This window comes from Symphalangus syndactylus, chromosome 10 (assembly GCF_028878055.3).
Source record: "Symphalangus syndactylus isolate Jambi chromosome 10, NHGRI_mSymSyn1-v2.1_pri, whole genome shotgun sequence".
Taxonomy (NCBI): Eukaryota; Metazoa; Chordata; class Mammalia; order Primates; family Hylobatidae; genus Symphalangus; species Symphalangus syndactylus.
Genome location: NC_072432.2, coordinates 121959395 through 121980126, shown reverse-complemented (window position 1 = coordinate 121980126; position 20732 = coordinate 121959395). Strand labels below are relative to the sequence as shown.

The window sequence follows — 20732 nt, the reverse complement described above, 5'->3', positions numbered from 1 at the left end:
TTGCTAGTCATATAGAATGCAATTTTTTTTCTGGTCTTTTGTTTTTAATAGTGTGCTTTGTGATCTTAATTTTAATATAGTCAAATTTGTCAGTCTTTTGTGTTATGGCCAGTGGGCTTGAATATCACTCAGAGTATCTTTATATCTTTCATTTTGTGTTTCAGCTCTTAATATGTATGTGATTTCTTATAGCACGTGATGGAAAGTAAATATTTAACTACTTAACATTTCTACTTAAACAAGTAAGTTTGTCATCATATAAAGCTTTAGAGATTTAAAGCCCACCCTAAAACAGAGTTGGCAAATTATACCCGCTGCCTATTTTTGTAAATAAAGTTTTACTGAAACATGCTCATGCTCACTCGTTTACAGATTGTCTATGGCTATGAATGCACTGGAGCAGAAGAGCTGAGTAGCTATGATAGAGATCATATAACCTGCAAAACCTAAAATATTTACTGTCTGGCCCTTTATATGAAGTTTGCCAACCCCTGGTTTAAAAACATTTCTGCTCTACCCAACATGAAACTCTAAACTGAAACCCTTCTTTAAACAATTTAAAAGGGTTTCATTCTGCCAAAATAAACTGAGAATTCAGTCTGGGCCTAATTGAAAGTTAACTAAATTTAGACATAAGCAGGAATTTGGGGGCTGGAGGGTTTCACAGTCTTATAGTGCTTTTCTGAAAACAAGTAGGGATTACAGCACAGCAAGAACTCTGGAATCTACCTAATTAAAATTATATAAATGTTATTCTACAGTAAGGGTGAAAAGGACTAAAACAGAGCCAACCGGTTATCATGGCTGATCAAGATAAAGGTAGAAATAAGACTCAGTAAGGGAATACAACCTCTTGTCCAGGGGCTGACCCTGGTAAAGAAAGAAAGAGTTTCAGGATGGAGGGTGGGCAATAGGTCAGTGAATTCCAGGTAGTAGGCCACATCCATAATTGCGGCATGCTCCTCAGTAAGCAGAGTGGTAAATGGGTACAAATAAAACAGAACAGAAAGAATCTTAACCAAGAGGTTGAAGGAAATAAGCCAACTAATAATGGTTCTTTCTTGGTATTGGGGTTTATTGTTAATATTATGCTTCTTTGTAATATTCTGTATTGTCAAGACAGTCTCAAGAACTGAAGGAAATTCAGATAAAATAAAACTGGGCAGGAAGGAAAAGGAAGAGGGGAGAGGAAAAAAGGAGAAAAAGAAGACAGAAAAGTAAGTAGTGGCCTGGTTATTTTGAAAGAAATCAAGGCCGGGCGCGGTGGCTCACACTTGTAATCCCAGCACTTTGGGAGGCTGAGGCGGGCGGAACACCTGAGGTCAGGAGTTTGAGACCAGCCTGACCAACATGATGAAACCCTGTCTGTACTAAAAATACAAAAATTTGCTGGGTATAGTGGCACATGCCTGTAATCCCAGCTACTCAGGAGGCTGAGGCAGGAGAATCGCTTGAACCCAGGAGGCAGAGGTTGCAGTGAGCCAAGATCATGCCACTGCACTCCAGCCTGGGTGACAGAGTGATACTCCATCTTGGGGTGGGGGGAAAAAAAAGAAATCAAGACAGTTTACACACAGAAGGTGAAAAATGAATAATCTTAAATTCATCAAAACACCTACTTTAAAACATAATATTACATTACTTTTCAGATTTTTTTCTGGCTCCTTTTTTTCAATGTAGCAGTAGTTAAAAACAGCACAAAAAAGTACTCTGGAAACACTCTATTAATAAACAGATTTGTTCTAGAAACCTTAGTTCATCTTGCTTTGGTTGAAATGGATGAAAAGCAAGAGCGAGTTCAAAATTACTGACTCTAACAGAAAAAAACACAAAGATACTAGAATGCAGGAACAATGTATATAAGCCTTTAAACTCCTCTGAAGTAAAATACAGGAATTCTGGGTTGGCTAAGGTCCTAACAGGAAAAGTGTGTTGTCTATTTCCTTACAGAAATGTTTTTTCCCCTCATCTAAGTTTCCATTAAAACAAAATTTTGCACTTTCACCTAGCAAATCTAAGCCCATGAGGAAAAAAAACAAAACAAAACTCTTTTCATAACTTGTTAAGAGATTTAAAAATTTGGTAAGTGTTCTCTTACATATATGATAATGTTCTTGCTGATCAGGGTTAGCTCTGGGTGAGGGACTATAAGCACATCATTACTACGCTATCCATAGGCACTAGCCTCTCCAAAAGTAATTTCACATCTCCCCCCATGTCACACACACGTTTCCCTGAGATCTAACACTCTGCAAGTGAAGGACTGGACATTTCTTCTGATGACATTTATCTCATATATTTGCTGCATAACCCTCTTGGCAAATTTTATTTAATTGTTTAGAAGCATGCAGAATATGCGCCACATGCCAAGAGGAACTCAGCAAACCCTGTCTGCTATAGTAATGTTTAAACGAGACAAGGGAAAAAGACTGTGAACTTAATTTGATCAAATAAAGGGACTTTTGATGTCAACCATGCTGAATTTAGCACTCACTTTTTAAAAAAAAATAGGTATTTTCTTGTAAGTGTTTTCATAAGAAACAAGATAAAATGTATTTGATTAGTTTCCATCAGCCTATTTTATTAATATGCCTTGGCAGGCTTTCAGTTATGCTGGTAAATTCTGATGATGAGTCTGTTATCAGAGAACTACACTATATCAATTGGGTTATCAGTAAAATTAACCTAAATATCCATTCTATTATTTTTCTTGATGAGTCCACTTAAAGAGAAACTTACAAAAAACCAAAAGCCATATCCAACTGGATCCAGACTGAAGAGGTTGAAAAAAAGAACTTCCGCTGGGTGCGGTGGCTCACGCCTATAATCCCAGCACTTTGGGAAGCCGAGGTGGGTGGATCATGAGGTCAGGAGTTCAAGACCAGCCTGGCCAACATGGTGAAACCCCATCTCTACTAAAAACACAAAAATCAGCTGGGCGTGGTGGCACGTGCCTGTAATCCCAGCTACTCCTGAGGCTGAGGCAGGAGAATTGCTTCAACCTGAAAGGCAGAGGTCGCAGTGAGCCAAGATTGCGCCACTGCACTCCAGCCTGGTGGCAGAGCTAGACTCTGTCTTAACAACAACAAAAAAAGGACTTCACTCAAAGTATACAAACAGAAATGCTCTAACGCCCAGCAATAGAGTCATAGAATATACAAACATTTTTGTTTTCTAAATGCTTAAATATACAGAAGAAAAAAGAAAAAGTAGTTTTTCATTTTGTGACTTTTCTTAATTTTGCATTTTCTGCTCAGAATATATGTAAAGGGATCACACTATTTACATTTACCCTAATGAGCTATCTTTCCTAGACAGAAAAAAAAATTATGAAATAAAAGAATTACTTGATAAAAATCACTGACAACTTATTTTCTACCTTCTTCTCAAAAGCAGGTCTGGACTGTATAAACCTAAGTTTTTCTTCCTTTTCTTTCTTTCTTTTTAATCTTACAAGGCAGATTGATTTCTTTTGGTCTCTCTCCCCCTTCCTATTACACTTTATTTTTCAAATATACAATACAAGTACATAGTACAAAATTTAGAAAGACACATTAGGCTGTGTAGTTAACTCCTTACCCCTGTACTCCCAGTCACTCAGTTCCCCTCCACAGAGCTATTCTTCCCAGTTCCTAACACAGCTGTTCAGAGATCTTCTATGCTTAGGTAAGCATATACATGTGTATGTGTATGTGTGTGTGTTCCCCTACATAAATATGCCCTTGATACTGTTATGTACTTTTTCTACTTATGAATTCCATATCACCTCATATAAATTTAATTCATATAAAGCTGCCTTCAAAAAGTAGTTACATAGCTCCATAAGATTCCATTGTACAGATGTGCCATTAATTTATTTAACCAGTTCTCAACTGAGGGACATCTGGGTGGATTCTAATCAGGTCTGAAATGACTTGCAATGAAGGATCTGCTGTCCTATAAGCTAATATAATTTTAGTTCATCTTAACCAAACATAATAGTAGCTCCAAATTCTTTAGCTAAAATCAAAGGTTATTTTACAGTCAACAAAACAAAATCACTTTTATCAGAAAGAATTCTATGTGATATTTGCCTTTATAATAAAGGTGAAAATGCAAAGAAAAAGATAAACAAATTTCAACTGCTAATACCCAATTGCTGTTAACAACTACCAATTGGCAATTACGAACTTACCCTCTTATCTCTAGCTACCTTTACATTATGTCCCACAGAAAAACTTGACTGAGAAAACCAGTAGTTAGGATTTGGTTTTTAAACAAAAAATAGAAAGTACTTTTAAAAAGGTGACAATAATGCAAACTCACTGAAAAACAAATGCATATAATTAGAGGAACGTCTTAAAAGGAGGCACTATGGCCTTAAAGAAATCAGCTCCTAATTATCAGCTAGATGAATGCTGTTAGTTTCAATTCCCTAGTTCTACCTTCCTCTAATTTCCCAATACTGGTTTCAAGATAAACTAAAATAGGAAATTAGGACTAAAAGCTAAAATAAATAACAATAATTAAAAAAAAAACAGCTTTGGAAGAACACTATCAGCCCAGTGCTAAAGCTGGACTCCTGTAATTAGTATTCCACAACTGGCTATCAGATCAGCTGCAACAATGCCACTGTGGCCCTAGAGCTGCACCTTAGTCCTCCTTCCTATTTCTAGTTCAGGGCTGGACTAGAGCCCAGCCCCGAAACTCCAGTGCGGGAATTTGGCCTTACCAGTTGATTATCCCATTTTGCAATCCCCATCAGAATAACAGATTCAATCAAGAATCATCAATGAATGCTAAGGCCATCGGTGAAAGCTGTTGCAGGAAAGGATATTCATCCAGGGGCAAGTGTCACCCTAAAGATTATTCACAAACTGCAAAGAAAAGATCTGGTGGTCACCATTTTAACAAAACCATCAAACTTGGCATATGAATAGTGCTACAACCTCCTAATGCTGACAGGCCTCTTAATATGTAGCAATATTAGGTAAACACTACCTACAAAGTATTTTTCTCCAGTGTTTTACTGCAAAAATTTTCAAACATACAATAGTGAATTCTTTAAGTGAAAACCATACTCATACCACATGTTTTACTTTATCACATACCTATCCATTTCCCTAAATATAATTTCATTTTATTTTCCGATGCATTTCAAAATAAATTGCTGCCATTAGAACATGCCTCCCTAAATAATCTATGAAGTAATCTTGCCTAAAATATTCAACATGAATCCTAACTTCAGATTTTAATTCTAACTTCCAGCTTACAGAAATATAGAAGATAAAGAAATGAGATATTTGATAATAAAAGAAATAGAAAAATCCAGCATGTGGGACATTCTGTCAAATTACATGGCTTAAGAAGTTCACGTCATTTAAAAAAAAAAGTTTGGGTGACTAGATTTAAGAGATATCCCAATTTTCCAACCTAAAAGAGATACTAAAGAAAGAGCTACAAAAGACATTCTTCTAACAGCTAGAGAAATGTGACTCAGACTGGATATAAAATGATAATATGAAATTATTATTAATTTTCTTAGGTATAATAATGAGGACTGGGGTAATACAGATTATGTTTATTCTTAGGAGATGAATGCTGAATACACACATATATAAATCTGTATTTATTTTATAGGAATAAAGCAAATGTAAAATGTTAATAATAATAATATATATATATATTTTTTTGAGACAGGGGCTCCCTTTGTCATCCAGGCTGGAGTGCAGTGGCACCATCTCCACTCACTGCAACCTCTGTCTCCCGAGTTCAAGCAATTTCCCTGCCTCAGCCTCCCGAGTAGCTGGGACTACAAGCATGCGCCACCACACCTGGCTAATTTTTGTATTTTTAGTAGAGACAGGGTTTCACCATGTTGGCCAGGCTGGTTTTGAACTGACCTCAGTCATCTGACCACTTCGGCCTCCCAAAGTGTTGGGATTACAGGCATGAGCCACCGTGCCTGGCCAAATGGTAATAATTATTATATCTAAGAAAGAGTAAACAGGTGTCTACTGTGTTAGTCTTTTGAATTTTCTGTACATCTGAAACATTTCAAAGTAAAAATTGGGGGTCAGAATAGATTTTTAATATTATTGTAGAGGTTGATATGTTCTCTTCTGTTTCATCCTGCCTGGACCATTCGGATTGAGAAACTGACCTTTAGGGAAAAAAATCTTATCACATACTTACACACAAAAATACATCTCTATGACATTCTTTATTTCTACCTCAGAGCCAATGCTATTATTTTGCAATATTTCAACTAGTGATTTAGTCTGTGTGCAAAGGCTTTAAGGCTGCAGCATTACAGAACACAACCCAATCTTAAATTTACACATGAGGGCAGGCTCACTGCCACTTGCCTGTGTAAAGTATAGATTGAGACGGTCCCATAACCTCAGATTTTACTTTATAAAATCACTTGTTAGTATCTTGAATAGATCTTGCCTACTTCTTCCAACTCTAGACATAAATTTTTTGTCATCTTAGTTTTCTTAAAATTTCATTCTGCTTTCCCAATCTACTGCTACTCCTGGGAGTCATCAGGGCAGCTGCATCCTAAAGTCCAAAGATACATCCATTACCCAGGTCATTAGAATTAGAAAAAAAAAATCATTAGCAGAGATCACTGGATATGGTACAGCATGAATTAAATAAAAATATTAAATTTACATTACTAATTCAAACAAGATTTGCAAAAAAAAAAAAAAAATACGGAATCTTACGTAGTTATGTAGTTGAAGAAAACAAAATCAGCCACTGAACATTCATGGCATTCTTTCAAACTATGGCTAGAAATATCATATAACCTGAAAGCAAAGAGGTGTCTTAGGGGAAGGAGTAAATACGACTAGATAATATTAGACAATAAAATAAAATTTATTACAATCAGTGTTTAGCTTTTACTGTTAAGAGTCTTTTTCTGCATAAAGCAACCATAGTAAAGTATGAAACTATCTTACTGAACAAGTTAGCACATGGAGTCATTAAAGTAATTCATTATATCTGTCTTGTTTCAGATGCAATAAATAAAAGGAAATGCTATTTACCAGGGTTTGTCTTCTCAAGTTGATACCATCGGTAAAATGCTCTTTTCTTCTGTTCACTCAGGTCTGATCCCTGCTGCAACAGCCAATGAGAGATCCGGCTCTGACTGATACCTATGTAGAAAGAGAAATAGGTTTTGGGGGGCACTGAAATTACAGTGAAATTAATAAAGGTTCTTTTGGTTCTAGGTTACTGGGTGCTTTATTCTCTGTGTCCAGTCCATAAGGAAGTTGCAACCTGAGCAAACTATTATTGGATTCCTTTGTAAAGACTGACTGCACTGGCTAGGATATACTCAGAAATTATCTCTTAGACGTCAAGGCAGTTTATTAATTAAGACCCGACAATGGCCTCTAAAATTAATCTCTAAAAAAGGTCCATGAATCTGAAATAAAGAGATTCCTAAAGTAAAAGTTATTTGTCAGAGTTTATTATATTTGTGCTCCTTCAATTACCACTGCTTTCCACTCCACCCCTAATTTAGAATAATAAAACTTTTAAAAGATATTGAGCAAAAAAGTCAAGTCAGCAAGTTTTGTTACTCATTACAGATATTAACCAAAAGATTTAGGGGCTAGGAAACAAAAGGTCATTGAAAATACTGTCTTCAGTAAGGTTTTTTTTGGCTTGTTAATTCATTTAGCCATTTTTAGAGTCATTACCATTAGTACAGAGAAGAATTAGCAGACTTTCAGAGTTATGTATGCTACAATATGACCTCTTAAGAAATCTCAACAGCTAAAGACATTTTTCCAACACATGCTTTCCACAAAACTGAAAAGAATATAAAGCAGTAGTTTTCTGCTATCTCCAAGAAGCTCTTGACAGCAATTACTTAGAAATGTAAAGAATCTCTACATCTGAAAGTAAAAAAGCAGGTGTAAAACTTACTAGTATGAGAATCACATGCTCATTCTGGTCATTCATAGCTATTCCAAAAAATGAATAATTCAGTACAAACTGGCAAAAGCAAGTAACAACAGGAAAGAGAAAACTGTCTTGTAAGTCCACAAGGCACTTTCCAAAAGACCATTCAGCTACCAGAGAAGGTTACCTACACCTAAAACCTCCCAAGGAATTACTGAGGATAACCGAGTATTACTGAATACCACCTGTGTCGACACCTGTTTAAAGCTATAATGCCCAACAGGAAGAGTAGCTATCATGAAGTAATCACACCCTCTAACATTAGAAAAAGCAGGAGGTCCCGGGATCACATTTAACTCATTAAAAGCAAGCCCCTAGAGTTTCACACACTTAAAAACCTATGTCAAAAGAAAATTTGAGGAAATCGGAGAGGAGAGTGTTAAAGACTGTGAAGCAAAGTTCTCTGACTGGAAACGTCTTTCTTTTCTCTTTTTCGAGACAGGTTCTCACTCTGTCTCCCAGGCTGGAGTGCAGTGCCGCAATCATGGCTCAATGCACCCTCTCGCCTCAGCCTCCCAAAGCACTAGGATTACAGGCATAAGCCACTGTACCAGGCCCCATCACATCCAGCTAATTTCTTATATTTTTCTGTAGAGACGGGGTCTCACAATGTTGCCAGGCTGCTCTCAAACTCCTGGGCTCAAGTGGTCCTCCTGCCTTGGCCTCCCAATGTGCTGGGATTACAGGCACAAGCCATCATGCCCAGCCTGGAAAAATCTTTCAATTTCAAAAGGCAAAATTCAAACAGCTTTCCAAAACCTAAGTGATTATATTCTCAAATAATTCACACAGCAGTTTTCCAGGGGACTAAAGATTTATGTGATGTAGGCACTGTATGCCTCTTCTAAGAAAATGCAAATTATTCTGGATAATTAATTCGGCTTTCACCAAAAGTCTAGCTTCAGACATTATGGTTATTTTTTAATACTACTTTTCTTTTTCTCTTTTTTTTTTTTTGAAACAGAGTTTCACTCTGTTTCCCAGGCTGGAGTGCAGTGGCACGATCTCAGTTCACTGCAACCTCCACCTCCTGGGTTCAAGCAATTCTCCTGCCTCAGCCTCCTGAGTAGCTGGGACTTCAGGCATGCGCCACCATGCCCAGATAATTTTTGTATTTTTAGTAGAGATGGGGTTTCACTGTATTGGCCAGGCTGGTCTCGAACTCCTGATCTCAGGTGATCTGCCCGCCTCAGCCTCCCAAAGTGCCGGGATTATGGGCATGAGCCACCACACCCAGCCTATACTGCATTTTTAAAGGGTGAAGAAAACAACCACCATGAAATCAACATTGATTTTCATGTCAACAAAATAAAATTATTTTACATGGATTCTTCATATTGCTATCATACTACTCGAAACAGAAAACTTGAGAAAAATCAGTTAAGAAAAAATATATTATCAGCTCTGTTAACTGGTTCCAATATGAAATCTTCCTTGGTCAGATCATACATAGAACAAGCCTCAGAGCTCGCTAGACAACAGAACTGTCCAGGTTCTGGCTTTGGTATAGTGAGAGAAGAGGACAAAATCTCATCAAACGGACATTAGTTAAGTTAGAGTATATTTATATAACAAAACACTCTCAGGCTTTAATGTTTTTAAAAAGCCATAAAAAAACCCAGAAAACTACAACAAAAAAGCAGAACCAACCAAGCAAATAAAAAGCCATCAATACCAAGTGTTGGCAAGGCTATAGAGCATATATGATTCTCACACTGCTGATGGAAGGATAAAATGGCAGGGCCACTTTGGGAAATAGTTGGATGATAACTGCTAGAGCTGAACATATATATACACTATGACCTAGCAATTTTTTTACTAGGCATATACCCCACAGAAATGTGTACCTGCTCAATAGTAGTATGTTCAAAAGAGACAAGAAGGCTCTTATAAACATTTCCATAAAACCCCCAATGTGAAACAACTAAATGCCCATCAATAATAGAATGCATCGGCCAGGCGCGGTGGCTCACACCTGTAATCCCGGCACTTTGGGAGGCAGAGGCTGGTGGATTGTCTGAGGTCAAGAGTTCGAGAACAGCCTGACCAATATGGTAAAACCCCATCTCTACTAAAAATACAAAAATTAGCCAGGCATGGTGGTGGGAGCCTGTAGTCCCAGCTACTCGGGAGGCTGAGGCAGGAGAATTGCTTGAACCCAGGAGGCAGAGGTTGTAGTGAGCCAAGATTGCGCCACTGCACTCCAGCCTGGGTGACAGAGTGACACTCTGTCTCAAAAAAAACCACAAAAAACAAAAAACAATAGAATGCATCAACTGTGATATCTACACATTCTGCTATAGACTACTATTCTAAATAGAAATAGATGAACTACTGCTATATGAAACTACATGGATAAACATCACAAAAATAATGTTAACTGAAAAACCTATAACACAAACACACATGCACAAAAGTCATACATAACTATATATGATTCATTTTATATAAAGTTATAAAACAGACACGACTAATCTATAGGGATGGAAATCAGAATAGTAGTTACCCATGTAGGAGGGAGATGATTTCTGCCTGGGAGTTAGAATGAGGGTTTATGTGGTGACCAGCATTGGTCTTTATCTCGATCTGGAGGGTGGTTATATGGGTGTCCTAACTTGACTTTTAAGTGTCAATTAAGCTGGACAGTTTTCTGTGTATATATTTAAATTTTAAAAAGTCTCCCCAAAAATGTTCTTAAAATTCTATGTAGTTTCAAAAAAATGAAGTAAATGGATATGTATCAATATGGAAAGATGCCCATGAAATAAATGAAAAGGTATATATTTTTATGAATATACATGTTACATATTCTAAATTCTGTCTGTATAGTAACAAAAGCCAATATATAACTAAAGATACACAATATGAATTTAAAGTGGCAGATTCTTCCTACATTTCTATCTCTATATTGTTTTCTTAATATTTCTATAAATATGCATTAATTATTTTTGGCTTTTCACCCTAAATACTACATACAGAGCTTTATTGGTTGTTTTACAAGCAAATAGTTGCAAAGAATTTCTGTCTTCCCCCTCCAATTCTACTCTCTGAAGTAAGCAAGGTTAGCTATTTACACATATGTTGTCCCATAATTTTCTCTATGCGTAATTATTACTTTAATAAAACAAAGGAAGAAGATGGTGTTATAGAATATTCTGTCTTGTCTTTTGTGTGAGGAAGAAATAAACAAGAATTTCTTCCCTCTAAATTTAATCTCAGTATTCATGTAATAAACGTAGAAAATAAGTACAGCAGGTAATTTTTCCAAAAGAGGCACTGTAAAAAAAATAAAAGCATAAAAGGACACATTTTACAGTGATTTTTCTAAGCAGCCTGTTAACAGGTGGGTAAACCTCCTTGAACTCATGCTTCAAGCTGCTTTGGTCCTTCAGCTGAACACGGTCTCATAAGCCCTGGCAGCCTCTCGATATTATCAGCTTTGATACTTTTCCTCAGGAGAAAATTTCCCTAACTTTCCCCCTACTTCCCACTGCAGAAGAAAATGTCATTGCCCACAAGTTTTAGTTCCTCAAAACCTCATCTTGTCTACCTCTGACAGGGCAGAGGAAAAGAAGAAATTTACATATAACCTTCACACATTGAGAGACTAAAACTAAGCCCTGATTAATTTATTTCCAATAAGAAAGTTATCATGGTATTCAAAGGAAGAAAAAGCTTTTCTAGCCTCATTCACATTATTTTCTGAGCAGCTGCATCAGGCTACCTGTTCCTCAAACACCACGCTCCCTTCCACTAGAGGGCTCTCCACCACAATCCATTCTTGTCAGAATCTCCAATACCACAAATGTATGTTTAATTTTCCTTCCACTTCCTGAGGAGTGAAACTACTGACCACTCCCATCATCTTCCTCCTTGGAATGCTGGATACAATTCCAACACCACATCTTTTCAGTCGACTTCAGGGCTGCTTTGACAGCTTCTTACATGTTAGTAACCCTCAGGATTCCTTTGGTCATCTCAATTACCAATAACATTGATTTAAAATGTCATCTAAATGCCAATGACCTCCAGGGTACCAGACCATTCTTTCAAACCATCTGCTAGATAGCGTCCATGAGATTTTCCCACAGGTCCTCAACACAGTCAACTTAATTCCCTATCATCCTTAAATCTGTTCTCCTTCCTGTGTTCTCCATCTCAATTTTACTGTTCACTCTACTTTCCCCCCACACTCTTACATATTTACTAAATACAATCACTTTCTCTTCCTAAAATTATTTTCATGTTCTTTCCAATCCTCATTCCAGAAGTTTGGAATCTCAGTCTCTTTTGCCTGGACAATTGCAGTAACTATAAGAAAAAGAACAAACCATTTAAGATCCACAAAGTACAAAATTCTCATAAGCTCCTTTTTAATTAGAAGATTTCACAATTGAAAAAATGAAATTTCCTTCTTCAAGCAATCTTCTACTTCAGAACTGCTATCATCTCTATAATTCGCCTTCCACAGTGCAAGCAGTTATGTTTAAATTTAAGTTAAAGCACATACATGCATTCTCTACAAAAATTCAAATAATTCATAAATGCACGCAGAAAAAATAAAAGCCCTTCCTCCATTCCCACCCCTTATTTCCTATCCTAAAGGTATCCTTATTTGGTGTGAATCCATCCAGACTTTCTCCATGCATTTAATAGAGAAAAATATGCATATATATATATTTTATATATATATAAATATGCATATATATATATATACAACCAGTTGTTTTAAAAACATACACTTGGGGTTATTCTACATATAATAAGTAACTTACTTTTCTCTAATATCTTAGAATGTTCTCATATAGTACATTATAAAGCTTCATTCTAGTGGTTACAAGGTATTCTATACCATAATTTTTTAAAACATGAATCTATTATTCGATACTGCAGTTGTTGTTAATGTTTCACTATTATAAATTATGATGCAATGACACTCTGTATATCCTTCTGCAGACAAATAAATATTTCCCTAGGGCTGACTCACAGGAATGAAATTTTTGATTCATAGTTTGTGAAGAGCATTTATGTTTGTGACAAATGTCACCTAACCGTTCCCTAAAGAAGACTGTACTCTCACTCCTCTCCTACTTAGATAAAAAATGAAAAAAAAGACAAGACTGTACTCAATTTTATACTCTAACCGTAGTATAAGCATTTTCCCTACATTCTCACCATTACTGAATATTACAAAACTGTTTTGAAAGTCTGACTTTCTTTTTGTAAGCATAATACATGTCCATTATTTTAAAAATCCTAAGCAATTCAGATGAAAGGGGAAAAATTAAGAGAAAAGCGAATTTTAAAAACCACATACCCAAATTCTCACCCCTTAGAAATAAATACACTAATTCCAAGATCACTCCAAGCATATAGACATAGGACAGGTAGAAGTAATAACTGAAATGAAACCACACTATAGACAGAATTTTAAAATATATTTAAAAAGTGGTTTTAACACAGGATTTTTTTTTAACTGGAGTGAAAACAAAAGATTTGAAGTTTTGTAAATGTTTCCATAAGAGAAATGAGGTTCCCAAAAGAGTCCACTAAAGCAAGGTAAAAGCATTATACAAAAACATTGTATCATTGGGTTGCATCTTTTTTAACATATGGGCAATATTTAATGGTTCCAAGCTAAAAAAGCTAAGGAAATTAGCAGACTGTGGTAGCTAACCTCCAAAGGGACCTCCAACCTCCAAATGATCCTTTTGGTCTTACTACCTTTGTGTAATCCCCTCCAACACTGCATCAGGATTGCTCTGTGCAACCAACAAATGTGGCACAAATGATAGTCTGTGACTTTTGAAGCTAGGTCATAAAAGACATTACACCTTCTGCCTTCGTCTCCTTCTCTCTTTCCCTCTCTCCCTCTCTCCCACTGCCCCACCCACACATACCTGGTTGTGGGAGAAGCTAGCCATGTTATGAAAACACTCAAGCAGCCCTATGGAGAGATCCATGTGACAGAGAACTGAGACATTCTGCTAACAGCCAATGCAAGTGAGTCATCTTGAAAGAGGGTCTTCTAATCTCATTTAAGCCTCCAGATGACTGCAACCTCATGAGACCCCCTGAACCAAAACAACCTATCTAAGCTGCTCCTGAATTCCCGGCCAGTACAAATTGAGTGACATAATAAAGGCTTATGTTACAAGATGCTAAGTTCTTAATGTTGCAACAGATAACTAAGACACATCCTTACACTCTAGTTCCCCCATCATATTCCAGCCTTTGCACCCAACTCCTCATATTTAGAACATATTTTTAGACAGTCAGCATTTACATTCTGTTCTGAATTCATAGTTGCCACAGCTGTACACTCACAGTTATAGATTTAAAGATTTAAGATTTACCACAGTTTCTTAGTTTTTCCATTCCTAAACTCTATTTTTGTTTTTGTAAAATATAACTCAATTAAAAACAGTAAAATTTTAAGTATATAGTTCAATGAGTTTTGATAAATATACAGATGTATGTGATAAATGTACATGATGATGCATGCTCAAATCAATTTATGGATTATTTCTATGCCCCTTGAAAAGTCTCTCTTGTTCCCTTTCCAGTCAATACCTAAATGCCTTGTTTTGTTTTGTTTGAGATGGAATCTCGCTCTATTACCCAGGCTAGAGTGCCGTGGCATGATCTCGGCTCAATGCAACCTCTGCCTCCCAGGTACAAGTAATTCTCCTGCCTCAGTCTCCTGAGTAGATGGGATTACAGGTGCCCACCACCACGCCTGGCTAATTTTTGTATTTTTAGTAGAGACAGGGTTTTGCCACATTGGCCAGGCTGATCTTGAACTCCTGACCTTAGGTGAGCCACCTGCCTTGGCCTCCCAAAGTGCCTGGATTACAGGAGTGGGCCACTGTGTCCCGCCGAAATGCCTTATTTTTAAATATAACTTTGGTTATAGATTTCTTCACAGAGTAGTTTCTAACAGCACAGGCTAATTGGTGCTGTATTTTCCAACCCTTGTATGTTCGTATGTTTGTCTCCATTTTCATACTTTGAGGACAATTCTAGAGGGAAAATTTTGGGGGCCAGCTTTCCTTCAAACTCTCTTGAATTGGAGTGACATCAGTGAGAATAGTGAAGTAAAAACCTCTGAAAAGCTACTCCTCCATAAAAGCAACAACAGCAAAATCTGCTGTTCCATAAAAGCACTGTCAACAATTGTCAGAATCAACTTCTTCAGAACTTTAGAAATTACCAAAGGCTTCCAACAATCCAAAGAGCATTTATTTTAAAAAACGCTGAATTTTGGTAAGAATAGCATGTGACATTTTAACTTGGCCTCCTCCCATGCCTGTCATACTATCATTATAGCAGACTTAAAAACCAACATTACTGCAATCACAGTGAAAACCAGGTGTGGCCTAGTAGCCACTGGAGGGGAAAGGACAGGTTTGGAGTTCCTCAAAACACCCTTCTAAGAGAACTGTCATTATCTGACCTGTCTGGCAATTACCTGGAAATCTTTATTTGCAAGGCTTGCTTTATTTGACCTGACTCAAGATCTCACTCAGTGTGAACTGCTTCTCTCTGAGGAGGAAAGACAGATGTGAGGTAATTTGTCGAAAACAATCAGTGGCAATAAGTTAACACTGCAGCTGCCTGAGGCAATGACAACAACTGATGTGAACAAGAAGCTGACCAAAATATTTCAACAGAGAAGTGGAGGTATGAGATGTCCACGAGAGTCTTCAAAAAGCTATGACATATTCCTAGGAATCTAGAAGGTCATGAACTTGTATAGGGCTGTGCACATGTATAGGGCTATGAAGATGTATAGGAAAGACTTGTGAAGGCTTGAAGCTCTCACCTCTGGCTGGCCTTGAGACCTAGTACAAAGAGAAAGTGAAGGGTTAGGCAGAATTATAAGCTGCCTGTCTGAGCATTAAAGGTGTGCTCCATACACAGAGAGAGCCCCTTGACAAAAGCTGGGAGACTTATTGTTTCTAGAGATTTGAGGAAATCTTCACCTAATAATTAGCTGACCACTAAGCTGACAAGGAAGAGAGTTCAGCAGCTACATACCACAAAGAATAATAACTTTATAATGTTAAATCAGGAAATTCATTAAACAAACATCACCAACAACAGCAATAATAAATCCAAGGGAGGAAGGAATCTGATTTCTAGAGTTACCACATTACTTAGAATTTCCAGGTTTTAAAACAAAACTTATGAGACATGCAAAGAAACAAGAAAGTATGGCTCATACACAGTAGAAGCAGTCAATAAGAAGTGTCCTAGAAGAAATTCAGACATTGAACTTAGTAGACAAAGATTTAAATTAACCATATTAAAGACTAAAGGAATTAAAAGAAACATGCCTCAGGAACTAAATATGAGAAAAACGCCTTACCAAACACAGAATATCAATAAACAGACAAAAATTATAAGAACCAAATAGAAATCTTAGAATTGAAAAGTATAAAAAATAAAATGAAAAATTATCTAAAAGGACTCAACGGTAGATATGAACTGGAAGAAGAAATAATCAGCAAACTTGAAGACAGGTCAATGGATATGATCTATTATAAAGAACAAAAAGAAAGAAAGAATGAAGAAAATGGAACAAAGGCTCAAAAACCTGTGGGATACCATTAGGTTTACCAACATACACATAATGGGAATCCCAGAAGAAACAGAGAGACAAAAGTGAAGAATATTTTGAAAAAAATAGTGACCAAAACTTCCCAAATTTGACGAAAAACATTAATGCACACATCTAAAAAGCTCAATGATCTTCAAGTAGGGTTAACTCAAAGAAATCCACACCTAGACACATCATAAATTGTTGAAAATCAAAGACCAAGAGAAAAATCCTGAGTGTCAAGAGAGAAGTGACCCATTACATACAGGCAATGCTCAATATGATAAACAGCTAATTTCTCATCAGAAACCATGGGAAGGAGACATTAAGACATTTTTGGATGAGTAAAATTACAGAAAATATGCTCTCAGCAGATGTGCCCTGTAAGAAATACTAAAGGGAGGTCTTCAGGCTGAAAGGAAAGGACATTAAGCAGTAACTCAAATACACCTGAAGAAATAGAGTGACAGTAAAGGTAACTATGGCCGGGCGCGGTGGCTCACGCTTGTAATCCCAGCACTTTGGGAGGCCGAGGCGGGCGGATCACGAGGTCAGGAGATCGAGACCACGGTGAAACCCCGTCTCTACTAAAAAAATACAAAAAATTAGCCGGGCGTGGTGGCGGGCGCCTGTAGTCCCAGCTACTCGGAGAGGCTGAGGCAGGAGAATGGCGTGAACCCGGGAGGCGGAGCTTGCAGTGAGCCGAGATCGCGCCACTGCACTCCAGCCTGGGCGAAAGAGCAAGACCCCGTCTCAAAAAAAAAAAAAAAAAATAAAGGTAACTATGTAGGTAAATATAAACGAGAGTATAATTAAATATTTTGTGTCTACAACTCCTTTTCCTATTTTATTTATAAAAGAAAACTATATAATGCAATAATTATAATCTAAGTTGATGGGCACACAATATATAAATGTAATTTATAAGGCAAAAATTAACCTATTATAGAAGAAATGTTTTTCTATACTATTAAAATTAAGTTGGTATTAATTAAGTTGTCATAAATTAAGATGTTAATGGTAATCTCCACAGCAATGACTGAGAAAATAACTCAAAAAATATAGGAAAAGAAATGACAAAGGATTTAAAATTGTACATGAGAAAACTATTTAACACAAAAAAGAAAGTAATCAAACAGAGGAACAAAAAGATGAAACACATATAGAAAACAAATGGCAAAATGGCAGGTATAAATCCTTCCTTATCATAATTAAATTAAATTTAAATAGATTTAAAACTCCAATAAGAAGACAGAGATTGGCAGAAACACAATCCAACTTTATGCTGTCTATAAGAGATATATTTCAGATTCAAAGACATAATTAGGTTGAAAGTAAAAGAATGGAAAAAGATATATCATATAAAAATAACCTCATACACCTTATACAAAAATTAATTCAAGATGGATTAAAGACTTACATGTTAGACATAAAACCATAAAAACCCTAGAAGAAAACCTAGGCATTACCATTCAGGACATAGGCACGGGCAAGGATTTCATGTCTAAAACACCAAAAGCAATGGCAACAAAAGCCAAAATTGACGAATGGGATCTAATTAAACTAAAAAGCTTCTGCACAGCAAAAGAAACTACCATCAGAGTGAACACGCAACCTACAGAATGGGAGAAAATTTTTGCAACCTACTCATCTGACAAAGGGCTAATATCCAGAATCTACAATGAACTCAAACAAATTTACAAGAAAAAAACAATCCCATCAAAAAGTGGGCGAAGGACATGAACAGACACTTCTCAAAAGACATTTATGCAGCCAAAAAACACATGCAAAGATGCTCATCATCACTGGCCATGAGAGAAATGCAAATCAAAACCACAATAAGATACCATCTCACACCAGTTAGAATGGCCATCATTAAAAAGTCAGGAAACAACAGGTGCTGGAGAGGATGTGGAGAAATAGGAACACTTTTACACTGTTGGTGGGACTGTAAACTAGTTCAACCATTGTGGAAGTCAGTGTGGCGACTCCTCAGGGATCTAGAACTAGAAATACCATTTGACCCAGCCATCCCATTACTGAGTATATACCCAAAGGACTATAAATTATGCTGCTATAAAGACACATGCACACGTATGTTTATTGCGGCACTATTCACAATAGCAAAGACTTGGAACCGACCCAAATGTTCAACAACAATAGACTGGATTAAGAAAATGTGGCACCTATACACCATGGAATACTATGCAGCCATAAAAAATGATGAGTTCATGTCTTTTGTAGGGACATGGATGAAACTGGAAACCATCATTCTCAGTAAACTATCGCAAGGACAAAAAACCAAACACCGCATGTTCTCACTCATAGGTGGGAATCGAACAATGAGAACACATGGACACAGGAAGGGGAACATCACACTCTGGGGACTGTTGTGGGGTGGGGGGGGGAGGGATAGCATTAGGAGATGCACCTAATGATAAATGACGAGTTAATGGGTGCAGCACACCAACATGGCACATGGATACATACGTAACAAACCTGCACATTGTGCACCTGTACCCTAAAACTTACAGTACAATAAAAAAATAAAAATAAAAATAAAAATAACCAAATGAGAATTTGAGTGACAGTTAAATGTTAATGTAAGACAAAATAGACCTTAAGATAAAACTTGTTACTAGAAAAAAAAGACATAATAAAAGGATCAATTAACGAGGAAGATATAACTATAAATGTACATATACCAAACAACAGAGCCCTAAAATGCATAAAGCAAAAACTGACAGAACTGAAAACAGAAAGAGATAATTCAACAATAATAGTTGGAGATATCAATATACCACTTTCAATAACAGGCAGAACAAATACATAGATCAACAAGGATTATATGAACAACTATATGCCAACAAATTACATAATCTAGATGAAATGAACATAACTGTAGGAAAAAACTACTGAACCCGACTCAAGGCCCAGAAAATCTGAATAGAGTTATATAGCAAGTAAAGATACTGAATTCATAGTTAAACATCTTCCCACAAAGAAAAGCCAGAATGCTTTACTGGTAAATTCTACCGCACATATAAAAAATAATTAAAGCGTATACACCCATTAACAACTCTTCACAAACTCTTCTATAAAAATAAAAAAGGAAAAAACACTTCTGACTCAATTCCATGAAGCAGTATTATCCTAATACCAAAATCAGACAAAGACACCACAGGAAAACTACAGACAGGCTGGGCCTGGTGGCTGACACCTGTAATACCAACACTTTACGAGGCCAAAGAGGGAAGATCACTTGAGGCCAGAAGTTCAAGACCAGCCTGGGCAACATAGGAAGACACCATCTCTGCAAAATAAAATTTTAAAATTAGCAAGGCATGATGGCACACAACTGTAGTCCCCAGCTACTTGTGAGGCTGAGGTGGAAGGATCACTTGAGCCCAGGAGGTCAAGGCTGTAGTGAGCCCTGATGGTGCCACTGCATTGTAGCTTGGGCGACAGAGTGAGACCCAGTCTCAAAAAAAAACTACAGATTAACGTCCCTTATGTATGCAGATGTAAAAATCCTCAACGAAATGCTAGCAAACTGAATCCAACAACATATATAAATATAAAGGATTATAAACCATGACCAGGTGGAATTTATCTCAGGATAGCAAGGTTTACTCAACACATGAAAATCAATGTAATACAGTCACATCAATAAATGACAAAATCCACATAACTATTTTAATAGACACAGAAAAAGCATGGCGAAATCCAACAGCCTTTCATGATATAAAATATTCAAGAAACTAAGAATAGAAGCAAACTTCCTTACCCTGATATAGGGTATCTATGAACAAACAACAGCTGACATCATACATAACGGGGAAAGACTGAACACTTTCCCTAAGATCAGGAACAAGACAAGGAATTGCCACTTCTGTTAAACATTGTATTAGAGGTTCTAGCTAGAAGGCAAGAAAAAGAAAGAAAAGGCATCCAGATTGGAAAGGAAAAAGTAGAACTACCTCTATTTGCAGATACATGATTTTGTATATAAAAAACCCAAAGGAATACACAAACACACACACACACACACACACACCATTAGAACTAACAAATGAGTTCAGCATGGTTGCAGAATATAAGATCAATATACAAAATAAACCTTATCTCTATCCATTAACAATAAACAATCCAAAAATAAAATTCAGAAAAC

General features: G+C 36.7%; 1 protein-coding gene across 23 annotated transcripts in view; it reads right to left on the bottom strand.

Annotated features, from left to right (window-relative positions):
- HMBOX1 (homeobox containing 1) overlaps nt 1-20732 on the bottom strand; it is a 188864-nt gene that overhangs the window by 49643 nt on the left and 118489 nt on the right. For all 23 annotated transcript variants that reach the window (XM_055295858.2, XM_063610871.1, XM_063610877.1 and 20 more), the window contains one exon: nt 7035-7145. In XM_055295858.2, coding sequence (XP_055151833.1) covers nt 7035-7145 — 111 coding nt within the window. The remainder of the gene's footprint in view (nt 1-7034; nt 7146-20732) is intronic.